The following is a 16876-nucleotide window of genomic DNA, read 5'->3' as shown; positions in this document are numbered from 1 at the left end:
AATAAACTTGAAAGATGGGGCAGACCCCCGGATGGTTCAAATTGGTTCAGCGCTGTCCCCATAGGAGTATTGCGCCCGTTGACACTTGTTCAAAGAATTCAACAATATCTTGGCATGGTCTCACAAAGCCACGCTTGGCGTTGATCATGGGATAAAGAAGTATCAAGTCCCCTGCCGCCGGATGCCAAGCCAGAAAGCAGAAGCTCAGAAGGCTCCAGGCCTCGTACCATGCTCAAAACAATAACAACAGTGTTCCATCAAACACACATTAAAGAGGTACAAAAGCGGCCTGGAGCGAGGCATTCCCAATTGTAGCAGTCAGGACCCTTTCACTATCAAAGCCGTTCTATCTGGGGCTACAATCAAAGATCATCGACCTCGACGGTAGCACATCAATACCTCGGTCAACATGGATCAACACAAGTGTTGCTTTTTCCTGAGAGAAGCTCGTTGGACTGAAAACCCCAAGGGTGGGCAGTTCCAAGCAAAAGTTAGAGCAGCCTGCTAGACCGAAAACCTATGAAGGCGGTCTAGGCAAAAGTTGGCAAAAAGTCGAAAGCTCGCTAGACCGAAAACCTGAAAAGGCGGTACTAGGCAAAAGTTAGAGCATAAAAGGAGAGGTAGAACACACGAGTGAACCTTTGCCTGAACTACGTTTTGACCTGATTCCCAGAAAGGGATACGTAGGCAGTCTCTCTTCGAGGCTCGGTCATACTCTATCAATTGGATCCAAGGTTGGCGTTTTGGTGCACATCAAGGGTCAAGAAAGGTCGAGAACAAGACAAGCCGAAGTGCTGACTGGTAGGCTGAAGTCCATTGATTCATTGGAGAATCAGAAGGGGGATGCCATTCGTCTTTCAACTTTAATGCAAACTGCTGTTTTCAATTTTAAAGCTGAGCAAAAGCCTTAAAATATTTTGAAGCATCAAAAACAGAACGAAATGCTTATGAGGCCTAACGGCTCACAGTTTATTCTAAGTTCAGCAAACGTTTATTTTAAGCGGCTGCAGCAGCTTTGCAATCTCGCGCGCTAGTTTGAGGCTCACACGCACTCGTACAAAAGTGATGCGCGTTGATCTCAAGCATGCGCGCGCTTCTTCATTTCCTGCATCAGACAGCAGTAGGCAGCCATCACGCCTAACAAAGATTTTTGGCCGCTCGGGGGCACATTTCAAATTCAAAGCACCTCAAATCTCGTTGAAGGGGCTTTTACCAAGTCTTGTCATGCTGTGCGAGTCATATGGTCCTAATGTGGCTGCACAGGGGTGTCGGTGTCAGTCCGGGCCTATATGAGTCATCATTTGTGTCTTTTGTCCATCTTTGCGACACTTTTCAAGTTTCTCAATCCATTGTCATGTCAGGATGTTTTTTCTAATTTTACCGATTTGTACGGGTCAATGTACATTTATTGGATCTTATGCAAGTGTCAGTTTCACCTGTCTAAGGGATACTGTGAATTTTGGCACATTAATGCCCAAAATTTCATTGTTTTCCATATGTTTAGGAGTCCGTGACATATCCGGGGCTCTTCTTCCTTTCTCATTTGAGCTAGGCGAGTCTGTACATATGTGTGTGTTTGTCGATTCAGTTCGCTTGTCAATGCAAATTAGATATTAGTGATTAGTTTATGCATTCTTTTAGACATTCTCAAAAGAGAGTCAAATAAACTGAAAAATGCAATTTACATTGCTACTCTACCATCTGTGGTCCACAAGCAGTGGAGTCTTGTGAGCAGCGAGGGCATGTCGGCTCAAGGCCAAGTAAAGCTTATCTATGGGGCTCATCCGCCCCAGCATCAAAGAAAAGGGGTACGTCGACCCAATGCCACTCCTAAATGTCAACTGAGGCATGCTGGCCCGCTCAACGTCTATCTAGAAGCACGTCTCAGAAGCAAAGGACAGTGAAGTAAAGAGGCTCAATGGTAGTCCTCAGAGGTAGAGCTCAGCCTCGTTCTCGTCGTTGTCGTCACTCTTGATCTCTTTGAAGTACCTGGGGCTCCTATCCCATCCGCCTCTTTTGAGGGGGCTTTCGCTGATGGACTATTTCTCTCTCACTCTCTCTTAATCTCTCAGACTTCTCTCTCTGGGCCTCTAAAAAACTCTTTGGCGCGAGCCACCCTTTCTATGGGCCTTTCTTTCAACTACACACCTCTAGCCACTGGTTATCTATTGCTCTCGTGTCTCTGAGCTGTGGCTAAGGTGACAGTACCACTTTCTGTAACTCTTGTTTATGTGGCCATCCTAGGCCATCAATCCTCTAGAGGCCGCCCTAGTCTGCCCTTGCATTTTCAATTTATGCATTCAATTTCGTACATATCATTGCATATTGTATATCAACTGTTGAAAACAGGGAAAATCTATCCAGCGTCAAAGCATGCCTGTCCAGTATCGAAAGCAGCAAGTAATCAGGATTTTGGGGGTTCATACCTGGGATCTAGTCACTACTGGAACTGGAGCCGAAGCTGCTGCTCTGGGAAAGTGCAATTGTAAGGGGGGTGCCACATGTTGTTCTCCCTATCCATTTCTCCATGGCAAATGTCAAGCACACAGCCTCACTGTCCCACTCCACTAGCACTTGGAGCACACTTTGGCAATCAGAATACAATTCAAAGCAGCAATGGCTTGTGCTACCCATTTCAATCAAATCAACGACGATCAGCCATGTCGTCCCTCTCAAATCAAATCAATGACGATCAGCCATGTCGTCCCTTCCCAAATCAAATCAACGACGATCAGCCATGTCGTCATTCTCAATCAAATCAACGACGATCAGCCATGTCGTCCTTCTCAATCAAATCAACGACGATCAGCCATGTCGTCCTTCTCAATCAAATCAATGACGATCAGCCATGTCGTCCCTCTCAAATCAAATCAATGACGATCAGCCATGTCGTCCCTCTCAATCGAATCAACGACGATCAGCCATGTCGTCCCTCTCAATCAAATCAACGGCGATCAGCCACGTCGTCCTTCTCAATCAAATCAACGATGATCAGCCATGTCGTCCCTCTCAATCAAATCAACGATGATCAGCCATGTCGTCCCTCTCAATCAAATCAACGACGATCAGCCATGTCGTCCTATCGTCTTTTCAATCAATCAACAATGATCAGAATATCGTCTTTTCAATCAATCAACGATGGTTCAACGAGTCGTCCTTCCGTGATGACCCACCGTCTCAAATCAAAGATGGTTCAACGAGTCGTCTTCAGTGATGACCCACCGTCTCAAATCAACGATGGTTTAACGAGTCGTCCTTCAACGATGACCCACCGTCTCAAATCAACGATGGTTTAACGAGTCGTCCTCAACGATGACCCACCGTCTCAAATCAACGATGGTTCAACGAGTCGTCCTCAACGATGACCCACCATCTCAAATCAACGATGGTTCAACGAGTCGTCCTTCAGTGATGACCCACCGTCTCAAATCAACGATGGTTTAACGAGTCGTCCTTCAGTGATGACCCACCGTCTCAAATCAACGATGGTTCAACGAGTCGTCCTTCAGTGATGACCCACCGTCTCAAATCAACGATGGTTTAACGAGTCGTCCTTCAGTGATGACCCACCGTTTTAAATCAACGATGGTTCAACGAGTCGTCCTCACCGATGACCCACCGTCTCAAATCAACGATGGTTCAACGAGTCGTCCTCACCGATGACCCACCGTCTCAAATCAACGATGGTTCAACGAGTCGTCCTTCAGTGATGACCCACCGTCTCAAATCAACGATGGTTCAACGAGTCGTCCCTCAACGATGATCCACCGTCTCAAATCAACGATGGTTCAACGAGTCGTCCTCAACGATGACCCACCGTCTCAAATCAACGATAGTTCCCGAGTCATCCTCAACGATGATCCATCATCCATGTTCAACGATGGTCCATCCATTCTGTATGACTACCTCTATTTCAGACCAGCTTAGAGCACATTTTCCAGCAGTCCTATTGCTCTGTCTCGGATGGTCCTTGATAAGGAGATTGGCTCTGATTCCCAACAGATGGAATTTAACCTCCCTGACGCGACCTACCCGTGATTGTTGGAGTTCTTTGTGTGCCGGATAAGGTTTGGTCCCCAACAACGTTCATCATTCCGCGATTAAACCATTTCCCCAAGCAGAGTCAAATCAACGACGGTCTACCCGTCCAACTCTCAACTCAACGACGGTTCGCCCGTCCACTTTCAAATCAAACGAGCGACGGTTTGCCCGTCCAACTTCAAATCAACGACGGTCCACCCGTCCAAATCCGAATCAACGACGGTCCATCCGTCCAAAATCAAATCAACGACGGTCCACCCGTCCAAATCCGAATCAACGACGGTCCATCCGTCCAAAATCAAATCAACGACGATCCACTCGTCCAAATCCAAATCAACGACGGTCCATCCGTCCAAATTCAAATCAACGACGATCCACCTGTCCAAATTCAAATCAACGACGATCCACCTGTCCAAATTCAAATCAACGACAATCCACTCGTCCAAATTCAGATCAACGACGGTCCACCCGTCCAATTTCAAATCAACGACGATCTATCCGTCCCACAGTCTTTTTTCCCAACAGAGTCGATGCTGTTGCAAAAAAGATTGTTCCCCAGGAGAGTCCGCATTGTGTGATCTATCCGTCAAAGACAACAAAGCAGCGGTCTGTCCGCCCCAACTTCAAATCAAACAGGTTCTTTAAAAATTTACGTATTCTGGATAGCCTTGAAGAGGGTGTCTAGAAAACCTTTGACGTTACTTGTCTCCAGTCAATGGTGCTTCAAGTGCCGTCAAAGGGGGGCTTCTGTAGACACCCCATTCTGGACTGTCCAGATAACGTTATTTGTCGATCTTTTATTTCCCCAATGATGATTATAGTCGAAAACAGATCAAGGACAAGGGTGTGCTTAAGCCTTGAGCGTCCAAAACCCATTTCAAACCTTTCAAACCAGAGCCAAACGGCCCCAGCAAAACCCAACTGGCATACGCCAGTGTCTTGGTGACGTACGCCAGTAAGCTGCCACGTGTCAGTCATCGACCAGTGGTCCAGCTTATATTGGCGCACGCCAGTAAGAAATGGCGCACGCCAGTCAAACCCAGTCAAATCAACTTTATTCAGCCACTTGGGCGGGACTTTTGTGCCACCCTGACGTCGGCCACAGTGTCCCTGATGATAGCTTTCGGCAGGGGCGTCCCCTCTCTCTCCTACACCCCCCATCAAGGCAAGTCCCATGCATTTAATGCATGGGAGGCTCCAACCTTCCCTTAAACAGCCAAACAGGGCCTTAGACCAGACTGATCTCAGTCACTCCCCCTCTATAAATACCCCCCTTGCATTCATTTGCAAGGGGTTGGCCTCATTAAGAAGCACAAAGCCTTCTTCACCTCTCTCCTTGCTCTCTATTCCTTTTCTTCCATTGAAAGAGAAAGGAGAACAACCCATCTCCATACACCCTGCTGACATACAGCCACCTTCTTAGCCTCCATCTTCAATCCATAAGCTTAATATCTCCTCCAAACCTCCATACAAAAAGGTATATCACCTTTACGTTCTTTTCTGTTTTCGATCCCTGAGGGGAGCCAGCAGGGCCCAGGCTAGTAAACAATACTAGTCTTGGCCTTGAAATGGTAAAAATATGAAAATCGTATCAGATGAAACCTGGCGCACGCCAGTACTTCTATGCCGTACGCCAGTCATGGAAGTATGGGCACAACTGGCGTGGGGATCATGGATCGTCATTCCTCTTATTTTATCTTTCTGTCGATCACCTTCGCATGCTAATAACCGGTTTACTGCTTTCCTTATTTAGAACTGTTTAGTGGTAATATCCTATCTTTTTCATTTCTGTCATATAAAGGCCTCTGGGATCCTTCTGGTCATGTTCCAGAACCCAGATGATGCAAAGCCTAACACTGGAATCAAATGACAAGTGGCGTACGGCAGTAACACACTGGCGTACGGCAGTAGTCCTCTGGGTCCAGTGACTGGCCCTTGCACCTGAAGCGTAAGCTAGGCCTATCTTATGTCCCACACTGTTTTGGGGTGTTCTGCTTTCTTTCATGGCCTAAAGCCATTCATTTTGCCTGTGACTGTGTATATCCTGCTATATTAAACTGCGTGGTTTGCCCTGGGTGTGCGCTGGTCCTTTTCCAGAGCCCAGAGGGTTGCAAACAAGGACTGTGAAACTAGATGAGTGGAGTACGCCAGTCTCCTTGTGGCGTGCGCAAGTCAAACCAGCATGCAGTGGCTCGACCAGTGCATGCTGATAGAACTTGCTCAGGCCTTTGCGGGGCAGCGTACTGCAATTCGTCCAGTTTGCTCAGTGCTTGTTCTCAATCTATATTTTAGCATTGCAATCAAGCCATCCACAAGCATCTTTGTCACATAAATCACAACTTGTTAAAGTTTTAACCCCCGTTAACTGTTCCCCCGCCCTAACTGGCTAAAAAATGATCAAATGAGAAAAAAAAAAATGCAAGCGCTTTTACAAAATGCCCGAGTAGAGACCGATCTCCGGATTGGGCGAGAGGGGTGCCATAAAACCCTTCCCCTCTCGTAACCTGGCTCCCGAACCTCAGATATCGAAGGTGACGACGGACCAGTCTACAAGCCCTTTTCAAAATCAAACAAACGTGGCAAACGTTTTCGAGTTCGGTTCCTTGGGTGCTTTCACCGCTAAAACCCGAGTGGCGACTCTGAATCGAGGCGTTTCGCCGCGCTCTTCCAACAAAAGGGGCCGCGCCCGATCTTTTCAAATAGAATTTCCGGGGGCGCGTGCCCACAATGGTCACACCATTTTGTCTGAAACCAAGAGCCACACCTTTTGGGTTACACCCTTGGTTAAATCCTTAACCTCCGCAATCCTGTCCGTTTTCATTTTCTCATAAAAAACAAACCCATTCATATAAAGAATTCACAACTCCCACCATTTTGATTACCTTATGCATATAACATGCATATAAAATTTCCAAATTTACGATGGTATGTTCAGTTTTGGAAATGGCTACCAAAACTAGGATTTCAGAATACTCTGTATCTAGCAATTTGCATAAAGCAAAACATTCGAGATAATTTAAATAGCTATTGATTTGGTTTACCACTGACCACGTGTCCAACAGTACTGTAACCTTGTACTTTCCCCGACACGATTCTATCAAGGCCGTCAAACACCGCTCATCAAGAGCCACATAACACATTTCCGTGTTACAGAAACACTACCATGACACAAATACCATGTCAGGTATCACCTTCGACAAGCCCCAAAACCTTTGGCTACAAAAATCTATTCGAACTATCCATGCATAAAACCGTATTCCCACGCTTATAAAAGAAACATTTATAAACATGATCGTTCTATAAAGCAAGTGTCAAGAAATTCCACTTAAAAGAGAAATGCTCTACATAAGTGAAAGAGGCAAACCGCTACAAACCCGTGAATAATTAAACTTGACTAAAAATGTTCAAAAAACATTTGAACATAGCGCCTAGTCAAGGTCACCAAATAAAACTGAACGGATAAATGTAGCTATCAACTAACAGTCAGGTGTATTATGAGAGCCAAGAAACTGATCGGCAAAACTCCATAGTATAGCACATGTTAGAGGCTTAAAGCCAACTGATCAAGTAAAGACTGGCATAGGAAATCAAACTAATGTCCGAAACGACATTCATACATGTATGCCAAAACACACTTTATGATTTGAACATTACAAATCACTTTGACACCGTACTTACCCGTGCATACATACCATTCTGCAGTACTTCCCATCTACTTAGATGATATAAAGTCTAATATCACACATTTTATTCACATGATTTATATGTAAATAATTATTGCTATAATTTAGGATAACCGAGTGGAACAGTGACATAAATCCAAAGTATGCAAACCCACGCAAAATTATAAGAAAATTCCAAATTAAAATCCTTTATTATAAGCACAAGAGTACATAGTACACATCTACAACCATAAAAGAAATGTGGATAAAACCTTTTTAACATGTGGAAACATAAATCATAATCAATATGATAACACATACTGAAACACCCTAATCAACCGAAAATTTGATCTTCTTTAACGACCCAGGACAAGGAACGCTCTTGCGCGCTGTTCGCCTAATTATTGGCCCTTTGTGACCAAAACCATCATGACGTTTCTTTCGCGCCATTTCCATCGTCCGCAATTGATGCAAAGGAGTCGAAGTATAAACACTCTCGCTCACTCCTTCAAATGCCGGCGGAGGTGACAATTCATGGTTGATACCGTTAGGTGAACCTCCCATTGCTGCAGTAGACTCATCGGAATCCTCCATATTTTCCAATGGAACCATCTCCTTTGGACTATGAAAAACATCATACATAGATGAATCCTTTTCAATTTCCTGAGATCCATGTTCCGATATTTCCTTAACCGGAATGGCCGCAACGTTTTGGATTAAATGTTCTACCACAAAAGAGTCCTCTTCATCAGAAGAGATATCAATCATTACCGGTTGACTCTCATGCAAGAGGCCTCGCCTTGCAAAGACTTCTTTCCATTCTTTAAACCAAAGAATATCATCGGGACTTGGATGTGATGAATTTCCCAAAACAATATTAAACGGTGGAAGAAAAGGAGCCGAAAGACGTATGATGTTCAAAGGGATTTCAGAAGGCATCTTGACAAAAAGAAGGCGCTTCAAAATTGTAACACAACCGAGAAACCGAAGAAAACAGTTAAAGAAGTTGGACTGATGTTGTATGCTTTCTTCCTAAGCGAAACAGAATACTGAACCAATTTTTCGAATCTCTGGACCCACGGAGTTTGAATCCTTATATAGGCAAAAAAGGTGGTAGTTACTAAATGACTCCCCAGAAGGGATACGTCGGTTAAGAAATTGGTGTCTGCCTTTGAAAGTCACAATTGTTTTACTGAGAGACACTAAGGCAGCTAAAGCCAATTAAAAGGTCCGAAACTTTATTAAACGAACCGGTTCCACCGCCACCTTTGAAAACTAATTCCAACCAATGCCATAACCGTCCACACCCACTCGTTTCACCCAAACGAATACATGGACCAGCACCAATACCGTGGATTGTCCGATCACGATCAACAACAAAGATCGAATCATCCTAACCGGCGCACCAACCTGTATGACTTCCCTGTCACACGCACGCCCCTTGATTTCTTCGTTAGTGACATGTCACCACCAAGTCATTGGATTATTAGTTGAACCATAATCACAATGCCAAAATTGTCTTCCTTGACAATTTTCCCACGTACTGATTGAAACTATGAGTTAGCAAACCAAAAAACTATAGTCCAGAGGCATGACAAAAATGAGATTATAGTGTACCTTTCACCTTGAGGAAAACTAGTAAGAGTTTACGGCTCACTGGAAATCGTAGCCCCAAAAAGTAATTTTTATTAATCCTGTCGCCTTTAAGTCTCCTATCGCATCTTTCCGTCTTCGTCTTAAGGACCCGTAACGTAATCAATCCACTTTCATCTTCCCGGAATATCGTCTTAAGATTGTTGGTGCAAAATTCGTCGTATCCGATGAAAGTGGATAAACAGAGATGCTTCAAGTCATGTTACTATGTCGCTGTCCTTAAGACGATATTCGCCCCCACCAATTCAAGAGAATTCGGTGTGCACCGGGTTACAGCGAAGCCGCCTCCAAGATAAAATGAAGCCCAGTCTCCAACTGTTGTCTAACTGCGTTATGCACAAACGAAGAGAGACCCGAATACCTTTGGATTTTGCGAGCCTCTTAAGTATAATCGTAGGAGATAATTCTAGAGAGAAAGAACAATCAGAATTGTTCTGATTCTCTTCATCATTTCAATTGGTAGAACCATTTGCCTTTTATAGGCATAGATCGTGACCGTTGGCTAAAGATTACATCTCCTTTATTAAATGCAATAGTCATGTCTATTTATTCCACCCCAATGGTCACACCTTTTGGTCTGGTAATGTCTATTCATTTAACCTGAATAGACACACCTTTTGTGCTCAAATCCAATATTCATGTCTATTCATTTAACCTGAATAATCACGCCTCTTGAATTAAAACCGTTCACCAATATTTACATTTAATATTCATTAAATATTTTGGAAATGTTCCAACAGAAAGTTCAACCTTTCCTACTACTATTATCAACACAATGCCTCTTAAAACTCGCATACATTATCTATTATTTTTTAGAAATATAAACAGATCCGTCCAGTGAATAAATTAACCTTTAATTAACTAGTGATGATGTGAGGTTGTAGATCGATAAATATCTTTGCCCCTCTTTTCTTTTTAAGAGATCGATTTTCGTCATCACTTTGGCGTGTATATTACTCACCATGATCAGCTCTCATTACATCTACTTTTTGGTCTAATGAGCCATCATTAATCATAATATGTATGTTTTAAAAGCTTAAGTAGGGAGAGTATGGGCCAAGGGGTTAGTGATAAAAGGGATGAGGAGGAAAAGGGGTTGAGGCAGGTTCGATCCCGCCTCGAGATTTTCGAGGCCCTATGCAGGATTTTTTAAAATAGGGACCTCTCATTTTTTAGTATAGAAATTAGTTATTCGTTAGAGGAAAAAAAAATCAGCCTTGCAGTTCGTTGGCAATATTTGTGGTTGTACCACCTATTCAGTACTTCAGGTGTGCTTGACGATTTCCTAGTCTTAAATTAATGGGTTGTCCCAAGCGTAGGGCGGAGACCGACGCAGCACAATATCTGGTAAGACCGGAGTCGAATCCACAGAGACGGTGATGTGTGCTGACTAAAAACTCGGGTTGTTACAATTTGAACTGGCTCTTAGGTAGCCACCCCTTGTCGTTTGATTGAGATTAACTAAAACCTAAAAAAATTGATTGTACTTTTCAAATAATTAAAAAGGAGGTATAGTCATAGAGTTCATAGCACTCGCAACCAATCCGGATTAGCCTGCTCTATTCAGTGTTCTTAAAACGTTCGATTTTAGTGAGAAAAAGATACCCCGAAATATGCGAATCCTTATGGTTGCCGTTCACCCATGTGCAACGAAGAATGGATTTTGGACCCCCATTCTCCTATTCACATGGGCTCCAACAATGCCTAGATTCGTCTAATGAATGTTCTTTATTAACCTAAAATTGCTTTTCCTTTATTGTTTGAAAATAGGAGCAGTACTCGAACTGATCACAGTGTGCTAATCACACCGCGACCTTACCTATACGACTACTCACTAATCATTTGCATAAAATAAAAGAAACCCTAACTTGAAACATGCTTCTATTGCGCAAGATAAAAAATAAACAGAAAAATATCAACTAATCAAATATCAGCGAATAACTTTTATTAAAAACAGAAATTAAAATCAATTACCGGAGTGCAACTAATTGAACAAAACTTAAAAAGTAAACAATATTGATGGCAGTCGGCACCCCGTTCTTTCTATTTCGTCCGTCAAAAACCTTCTCAAAAGCTGCAGCATGCGTCCGCTTTTATATTCTTTCTATAGCCGACTTTCCTTGTGAATTGTGAGATGCGAATTACTTTGGCCCAGCCTTGGTCAAACTAAGGAGTATTAAACATTAGGCCCACTTAATCGACAAAGTGCAAGTCCAATTTTATTGGCCGATTAGCTTCCAAATCAGTAGTAATTTCCGACTACCAATGGACCCACCAATTGAAACTATTTTGATAACGGGCTTTGCCTCGACATCAAATAACGCTCAATTCTGTGCTCTTTGTGTATCAAACCTTTCAAATACCTAAATCTCCAAGTAATAATATAAAAATAGACTTAGTAAGGATAAATTAAGAGGCGCGTATGTGAACATTTACACGCCTATTAAGGTGTGGGTTCGAGACTCCAAAGTTACGCTTCAAAAACTTTTTTATGAACAGTTTTCGAAATCTTGCCTTAATAGCAAAGGAGGAGAATCGGCTGATCATCTATGGTCGTGAAGGGCGAGCGAGGTTGTGCCGGATAGGGAGACTGGAAAAATACTCCTCCACCACTATTGTTGAGAATATTCTTAATCTAAAAAATTAAGAACATTCTCAATCCAAACAATTGAGAATTTTCAAGTTTGAGAATATTCTCAATCCACACAATCGAGAATATTCTCAACGTACCTCGATAGCGGTGGTGGTGAGGTGGAGGCGACGGCGAAGGCGGCCTAGAATTTTCAAACAATTGAGTACATTCTCAACGTGTTTGAGAATATTCTCAATCCAAACAATTGAGAACATTCTCAACATACTTGGTAGCGGTGGCGGTGAAGTGGTGGCGGTGGAGTGATTTTGGTGATGGTGAAGTGAAAGTGGTGCATGGGGTGGAGAGTTGTGGTGGTGGTAGTGGTGGTTATGCAGAAGCGAGACGATGAAACTCATATGACACTCTAGGGTGGAGTTAGTGGCAAATAAAATTTGTGTCGTTCCTTAATGAGAATTATTTTTTGCTTTCCTAGACCTACAGGTAAAAAGCCAAACTATTATAATTTGATACCAGAGCAGCATAATGTTCAAGCATTTAAACAGCAGACAAGTAAAGAATCCTAGATACCAACTTCCTCTCCATCATTTTTGTTTTCCTTGGTTAAGAAAAGTAGCTTCACTACAGAGAGTAATACGAGAACAACAATTATGTCCGCATACCTAATAAATGGATAAACATTATCCTCGCTCGTAATGGTTCAAATAATGAGACTCACGAATTGCGTGTGCGGCCAAGACGGGTTCCGACCAAAGAGAAGGCACCACGTAGATAGAAAAGGAGACATTTTCCCCAAATGCATGAACTCCACTATGCTGCAGTGCAGTCTCGCTAGCCACATTGTTTTCACTGTAAGCAAAAAGAGAAAGCAAAAAGAGAAAGCAAAAAGAGACTACTTGTCTGGCTCTCAACTTTACATTTTTTTGAAAAAACACTGAGCTACTACTTTTTTTCTTTTCCGACAAATGAGAGCTACTTTTTAGAAAATGCTGGCAACAGAAAAACATAAACTCTCAACGAATCCTTTTTGGAACATTTTCAAAATATTTAATAAATATTAAATGTAATTATTGGTGAATGGTCTTAATCTAAGAGGCGTGTCTATTCAGGTTAAAAGAATAGACGCGACCATTGGATTTAAGTACAAAAGGCGTGTCTATTCAAACTAATGAATAGACAAGATCAAATCAAAAGGTATGACTATTGGGGTCAAATGAATAGACATGGCTATTAAGATTAATCAAAGAGATGCGATATTTGGCTAACAGTCATGATCTATGCTTATATAAAAGGCAAGGGGTTCTACCAATTGGGATTGAGATAATCATAACAGTTCTGTTTGTTATTTCTCTCTAGAATCATCTCCTACGTTTATTCTTTGCAGGCTTGCAAAATTCGAAGGTGTTCGGGTCTTTCTTTGTCAATGCGTGACACAGTTAGACAATAGTTTAAGACTGGACTTCATTTTATCTTGGAGACGGCTTTGCTGTAACCAGCTGAACATCCGATGATCTCTCGAATTGGTGGGGCGAATATGATCTTAAGAACAGCAACCATGTAACGCGACTTGAAGCAACTCTTCACTCCACTCCTTGTTTATCCTCTTTCATCGCCTTCGACAACATTTGCACGAACAATCCAAACTTATCTGGTGGAGGATTACTTACTAATACAAGAATAAACCCTGCATTGAAGCATCAATTGTTTCTGCTCGTGTTGTGCAGACTCGAGCTTTCTATACTTACCGTTAGTGCAAACCACTATCCTTGCCATCTCATGTACAAGATCCCTCATTTAGGTGGATGAGTCGCGAATTAAAGTTCACATCTGAAACAAAATAGAGTAGAAAACCAGAAATGACATTGTTTTACTATCCCACTGTTAAGTGGGAAAGTTATACACACAAACTCACACTTTTATTATGCCTAGAAACAGAAATTACGAAGTACTTAAAGATGAAACTAATTGACTCAACAACGACAATACTTCACTGGATTTCTTTCTTTCCGACAGAGATACTGCAACACACATACAAAACCCCATGATCAAACTTATTGACCCAACAACAACAACAACAACATGCTACCACATTAAAAGATTTATTCGGTACCGCGTTTCCCATATCATAGCTTTTCTTGTTTGGTTTGGTAGAAGAAGTTGAAGCTGTTGATGCCAGTGTAAACGCCATCGTCGAAGTTGTGGATAACTTGCCCGCCGTTCATAAGCGTGTCATGCTGAGTATAAGAGTATGGAACGTCGCATGAACCCTGTGTCGCTAGGAGACTTACCGTGACCTTGCTCCTTGGCGGCACTGAAATTGTGTACTCAGTCTCCACTTGGTTCTCTGTGGACACAGTTTCACCCCACTGGTAACTTCCCGTAAACTCAGCTGAAACTTCCACCTTTCCTTCTACTATGAATGGAATGCCCGTTTGGATCTCTGTTTTCACGCCTAACTTGAACGAAACGCTACCGTTCCAAGTACTGCTCTTAGTCTCATTACGCAAGAACTTCAGTGTTGCAGTGTTGGATTCTTGTGTATCGTTAGTGGCAGTTTTAGTTACCATTGTAACGATGCTCTGGTTGTAGATTCTCGCATCCAAGAGGTGAAAATTGACATCGTAAATTTCCCTTGAGGCAACAAGCTCTTCAACTACCAAGCGTGCCTCCTTGGAAATCGTGTCTACTCCAGCATTGAGACAATCCGTCTTGCCCTCGGTGGTGAGCCTCTTGCAGAACTTGTTGTTACCCAAATTGCGGAGAGCGATGACGTTGTCACCAACTTTTACGGGGTAGAACAACGTGTCCAAGTTGGTGGTGGTGGTGTCATTTGAATCAGCCCAGATCCAATTAGGGCTGCGCCTCCAGAACTTGCCAAAGTGATCATTCTTGATGCGGACGCTTCCATCTTTATTGACGAACACCTGGTTCCCAACCGTAGGGTCTCCATTGTCACAGGAAGCGAACTGCAGATACTGGTGTCCCTCGATCCAGCGGGCACTGAGGTACCGGCCGTTGTCCCCCTTGAGCGCGATGTGTTTGGTCAACATGAACAGTGATTCCCAATCGATGATATGGACAACAGCACACGAATTGGAAAGCAATTTTAATTGTGCTATCAGGCAGGCCCTGATCTGGCCGCCGCTGCCCACCGGGTAGACCAAATTGTCCCTGAGCTGAACATGGCGAAATATAACAGTAGTATTAGTACTACCTTCTTCTTCTTCATCATCCATCTGAATATTCTGGAACAAATCTCTATGCAGCTGCCGCCGAATAGGCTCGAACAACGTACATGACCATTGGGATTGGTTTTCGTTAGGTTCATCGGCCCCTGCAATAATGCTGGGGTCAGAGCTTGAGTTAGCCACCCAGTATTTGTTATTGTAACAGCATCTTATGTGAACAAATCCATTGTCATTCCCTGCCGCAGCAGTAGTCTTTGCCCTCTCAATTTCGAACTTTGAATATGGGCTCACGATCTCCTCTCCACTGAATTGGAGAGTTCCATGTGACCCCCCATCCTCACGCATGTAGCGCAAGTAGTTTTTGGGGGGTTCATGTGATTGGATCACTGCAAACCTTGGCAATCCCAACGCCATTTTCTCTCTCTTTTTCTCTCCTACCCCTCTGGTTGATTAGCTAGCTATTGATCTGATTTTCTCTCTTTTGCTTGTGCTTTTCCCCCCACTCAAATGTATGCTATTTGTGGTGGAACTTCGGTGCATGCATGGCCCAAACCAATTGAGAAGAAAGTAGTAGTCCAGCTAAGAAATTAGTACTATAACTTTTTCACCGAATTGAAAGACCGGTCTTTCGTCCTCATTTCATCATTTTCAAGTGAAAAACGTGTTACTCCCTCCAGTCCGTGTTTGATTGGTCCGTTTTCGGCATTCGTGTCATGACTTAAATACTCTATATCTTTCAATTGAGAAAGTAGTCTCTCGAGCTAAGAAATTACTACTACTAACTTTTTCACCGAAAGACCTCTTGTCCTCATTCATCTTCAAGTGAAAAACGTGTGTACTCTCTCCCTCCGTCAGTATTTGTTGGTCCGTTTTCGGCATTCGTGTCATGACTTAAATACTCTATATCTTTCAATTGAGAAAGTAGTCTCTCGAGTTAAGAAACTACTACTACTAACTTTTTCACCGAAAGACCTCTTGTCCTCATTTCATCTCCAAGTGAAAGATGTGTTATAAATTAATCACACGTAATATCTTTCAAGGGGGAGTTTCCCGAATGTACTAAAATCACACTCCTCATTTATTTGAATGAAGCCGAAAAATCTAGCTTTTCGGTTGGTTTTTGTCTTCATTCAAAAAATATTAAGTTTGGATCGCGATTTTTTACTTTTTCGATTCCTCTATTTGAGACGAACCAATAATCCACAAAAATGTGACGCGAAACCAAAAAATGCGGAATTTTATTGAATCAAGACCCAAAAAAAAGAAGCCAATTAACCTATTTAGCCAAAAAAACCCAAAGTCTTGCCAGCCAAAAAGATTTCTGAGATTAATGTTGATAGTGTTTAGTTCACATAAGGTATCCATAACCCTGAATCCCCAACGCTCATGATGGGACTTGAACCCTGACAGGACAGGAGTTACCGACTGAAATAGGAGCCCACTTGCTGTGTTTCAGCAGTTCGAAACGAGACTCCAGCATTTCAACGAGAAACTACAATTTGATACCAGAGCAGCATGATGTTCAAGCATTTAAACAGTAGACAAGCAAAAAATCCTGTATACCAACTTCCTCTCCATCATTTTTGTTTTCCATGGTTAAGAAAAGTAAGCTTCACTACAAAGAGTAATAAGAGAACAACAATTATATCTTAATGAGATTCACGTATCATGTGGGCAACCAAAACGGGCTCCAACCAAAGAGAAGGCACCACGAAGATAGAAAAAGAGACATTTTCCCCATA

The 16876-nt window shown here is 42.7% G+C and overlaps 1 protein-coding gene across 1 annotated transcript; it reads right to left on the bottom strand.

Annotated features, from left to right (window-relative positions):
- Nucleotides 1-12508: 12508 nt before the first annotated feature.
- LOC131326824 (uncharacterized) lies at nt 12509-15548 on the bottom strand. Its single transcript, XM_058359709.1, has 4 exons — nt 14120-15548; nt 13889-13964; nt 12665-12795; nt 12509-12567 (listed from the first exon to the last, which is right to left on the bottom strand). The coding sequence occupies exons 1-4, from the start codon at nt 15546-15548 to the stop codon at nt 12509-12511; spliced, it is 1695 nt and encodes a 564-aa protein (XP_058215692.1).
- Nucleotides 15549-16876: the final 1328 nt, after the last annotated feature.

The sequence above is a fragment of the Rhododendron vialii genome, chromosome 5a (genome assembly GCF_030253575.1).
Source record: "Rhododendron vialii isolate Sample 1 chromosome 5a, ASM3025357v1".
In the NCBI taxonomy this organism is placed as follows: domain Eukaryota; kingdom Viridiplantae; phylum Streptophyta; class Magnoliopsida; order Ericales; family Ericaceae; genus Rhododendron; species Rhododendron vialii.
This window is presented reverse-complemented; position numbering and strand designations above follow the sequence as displayed.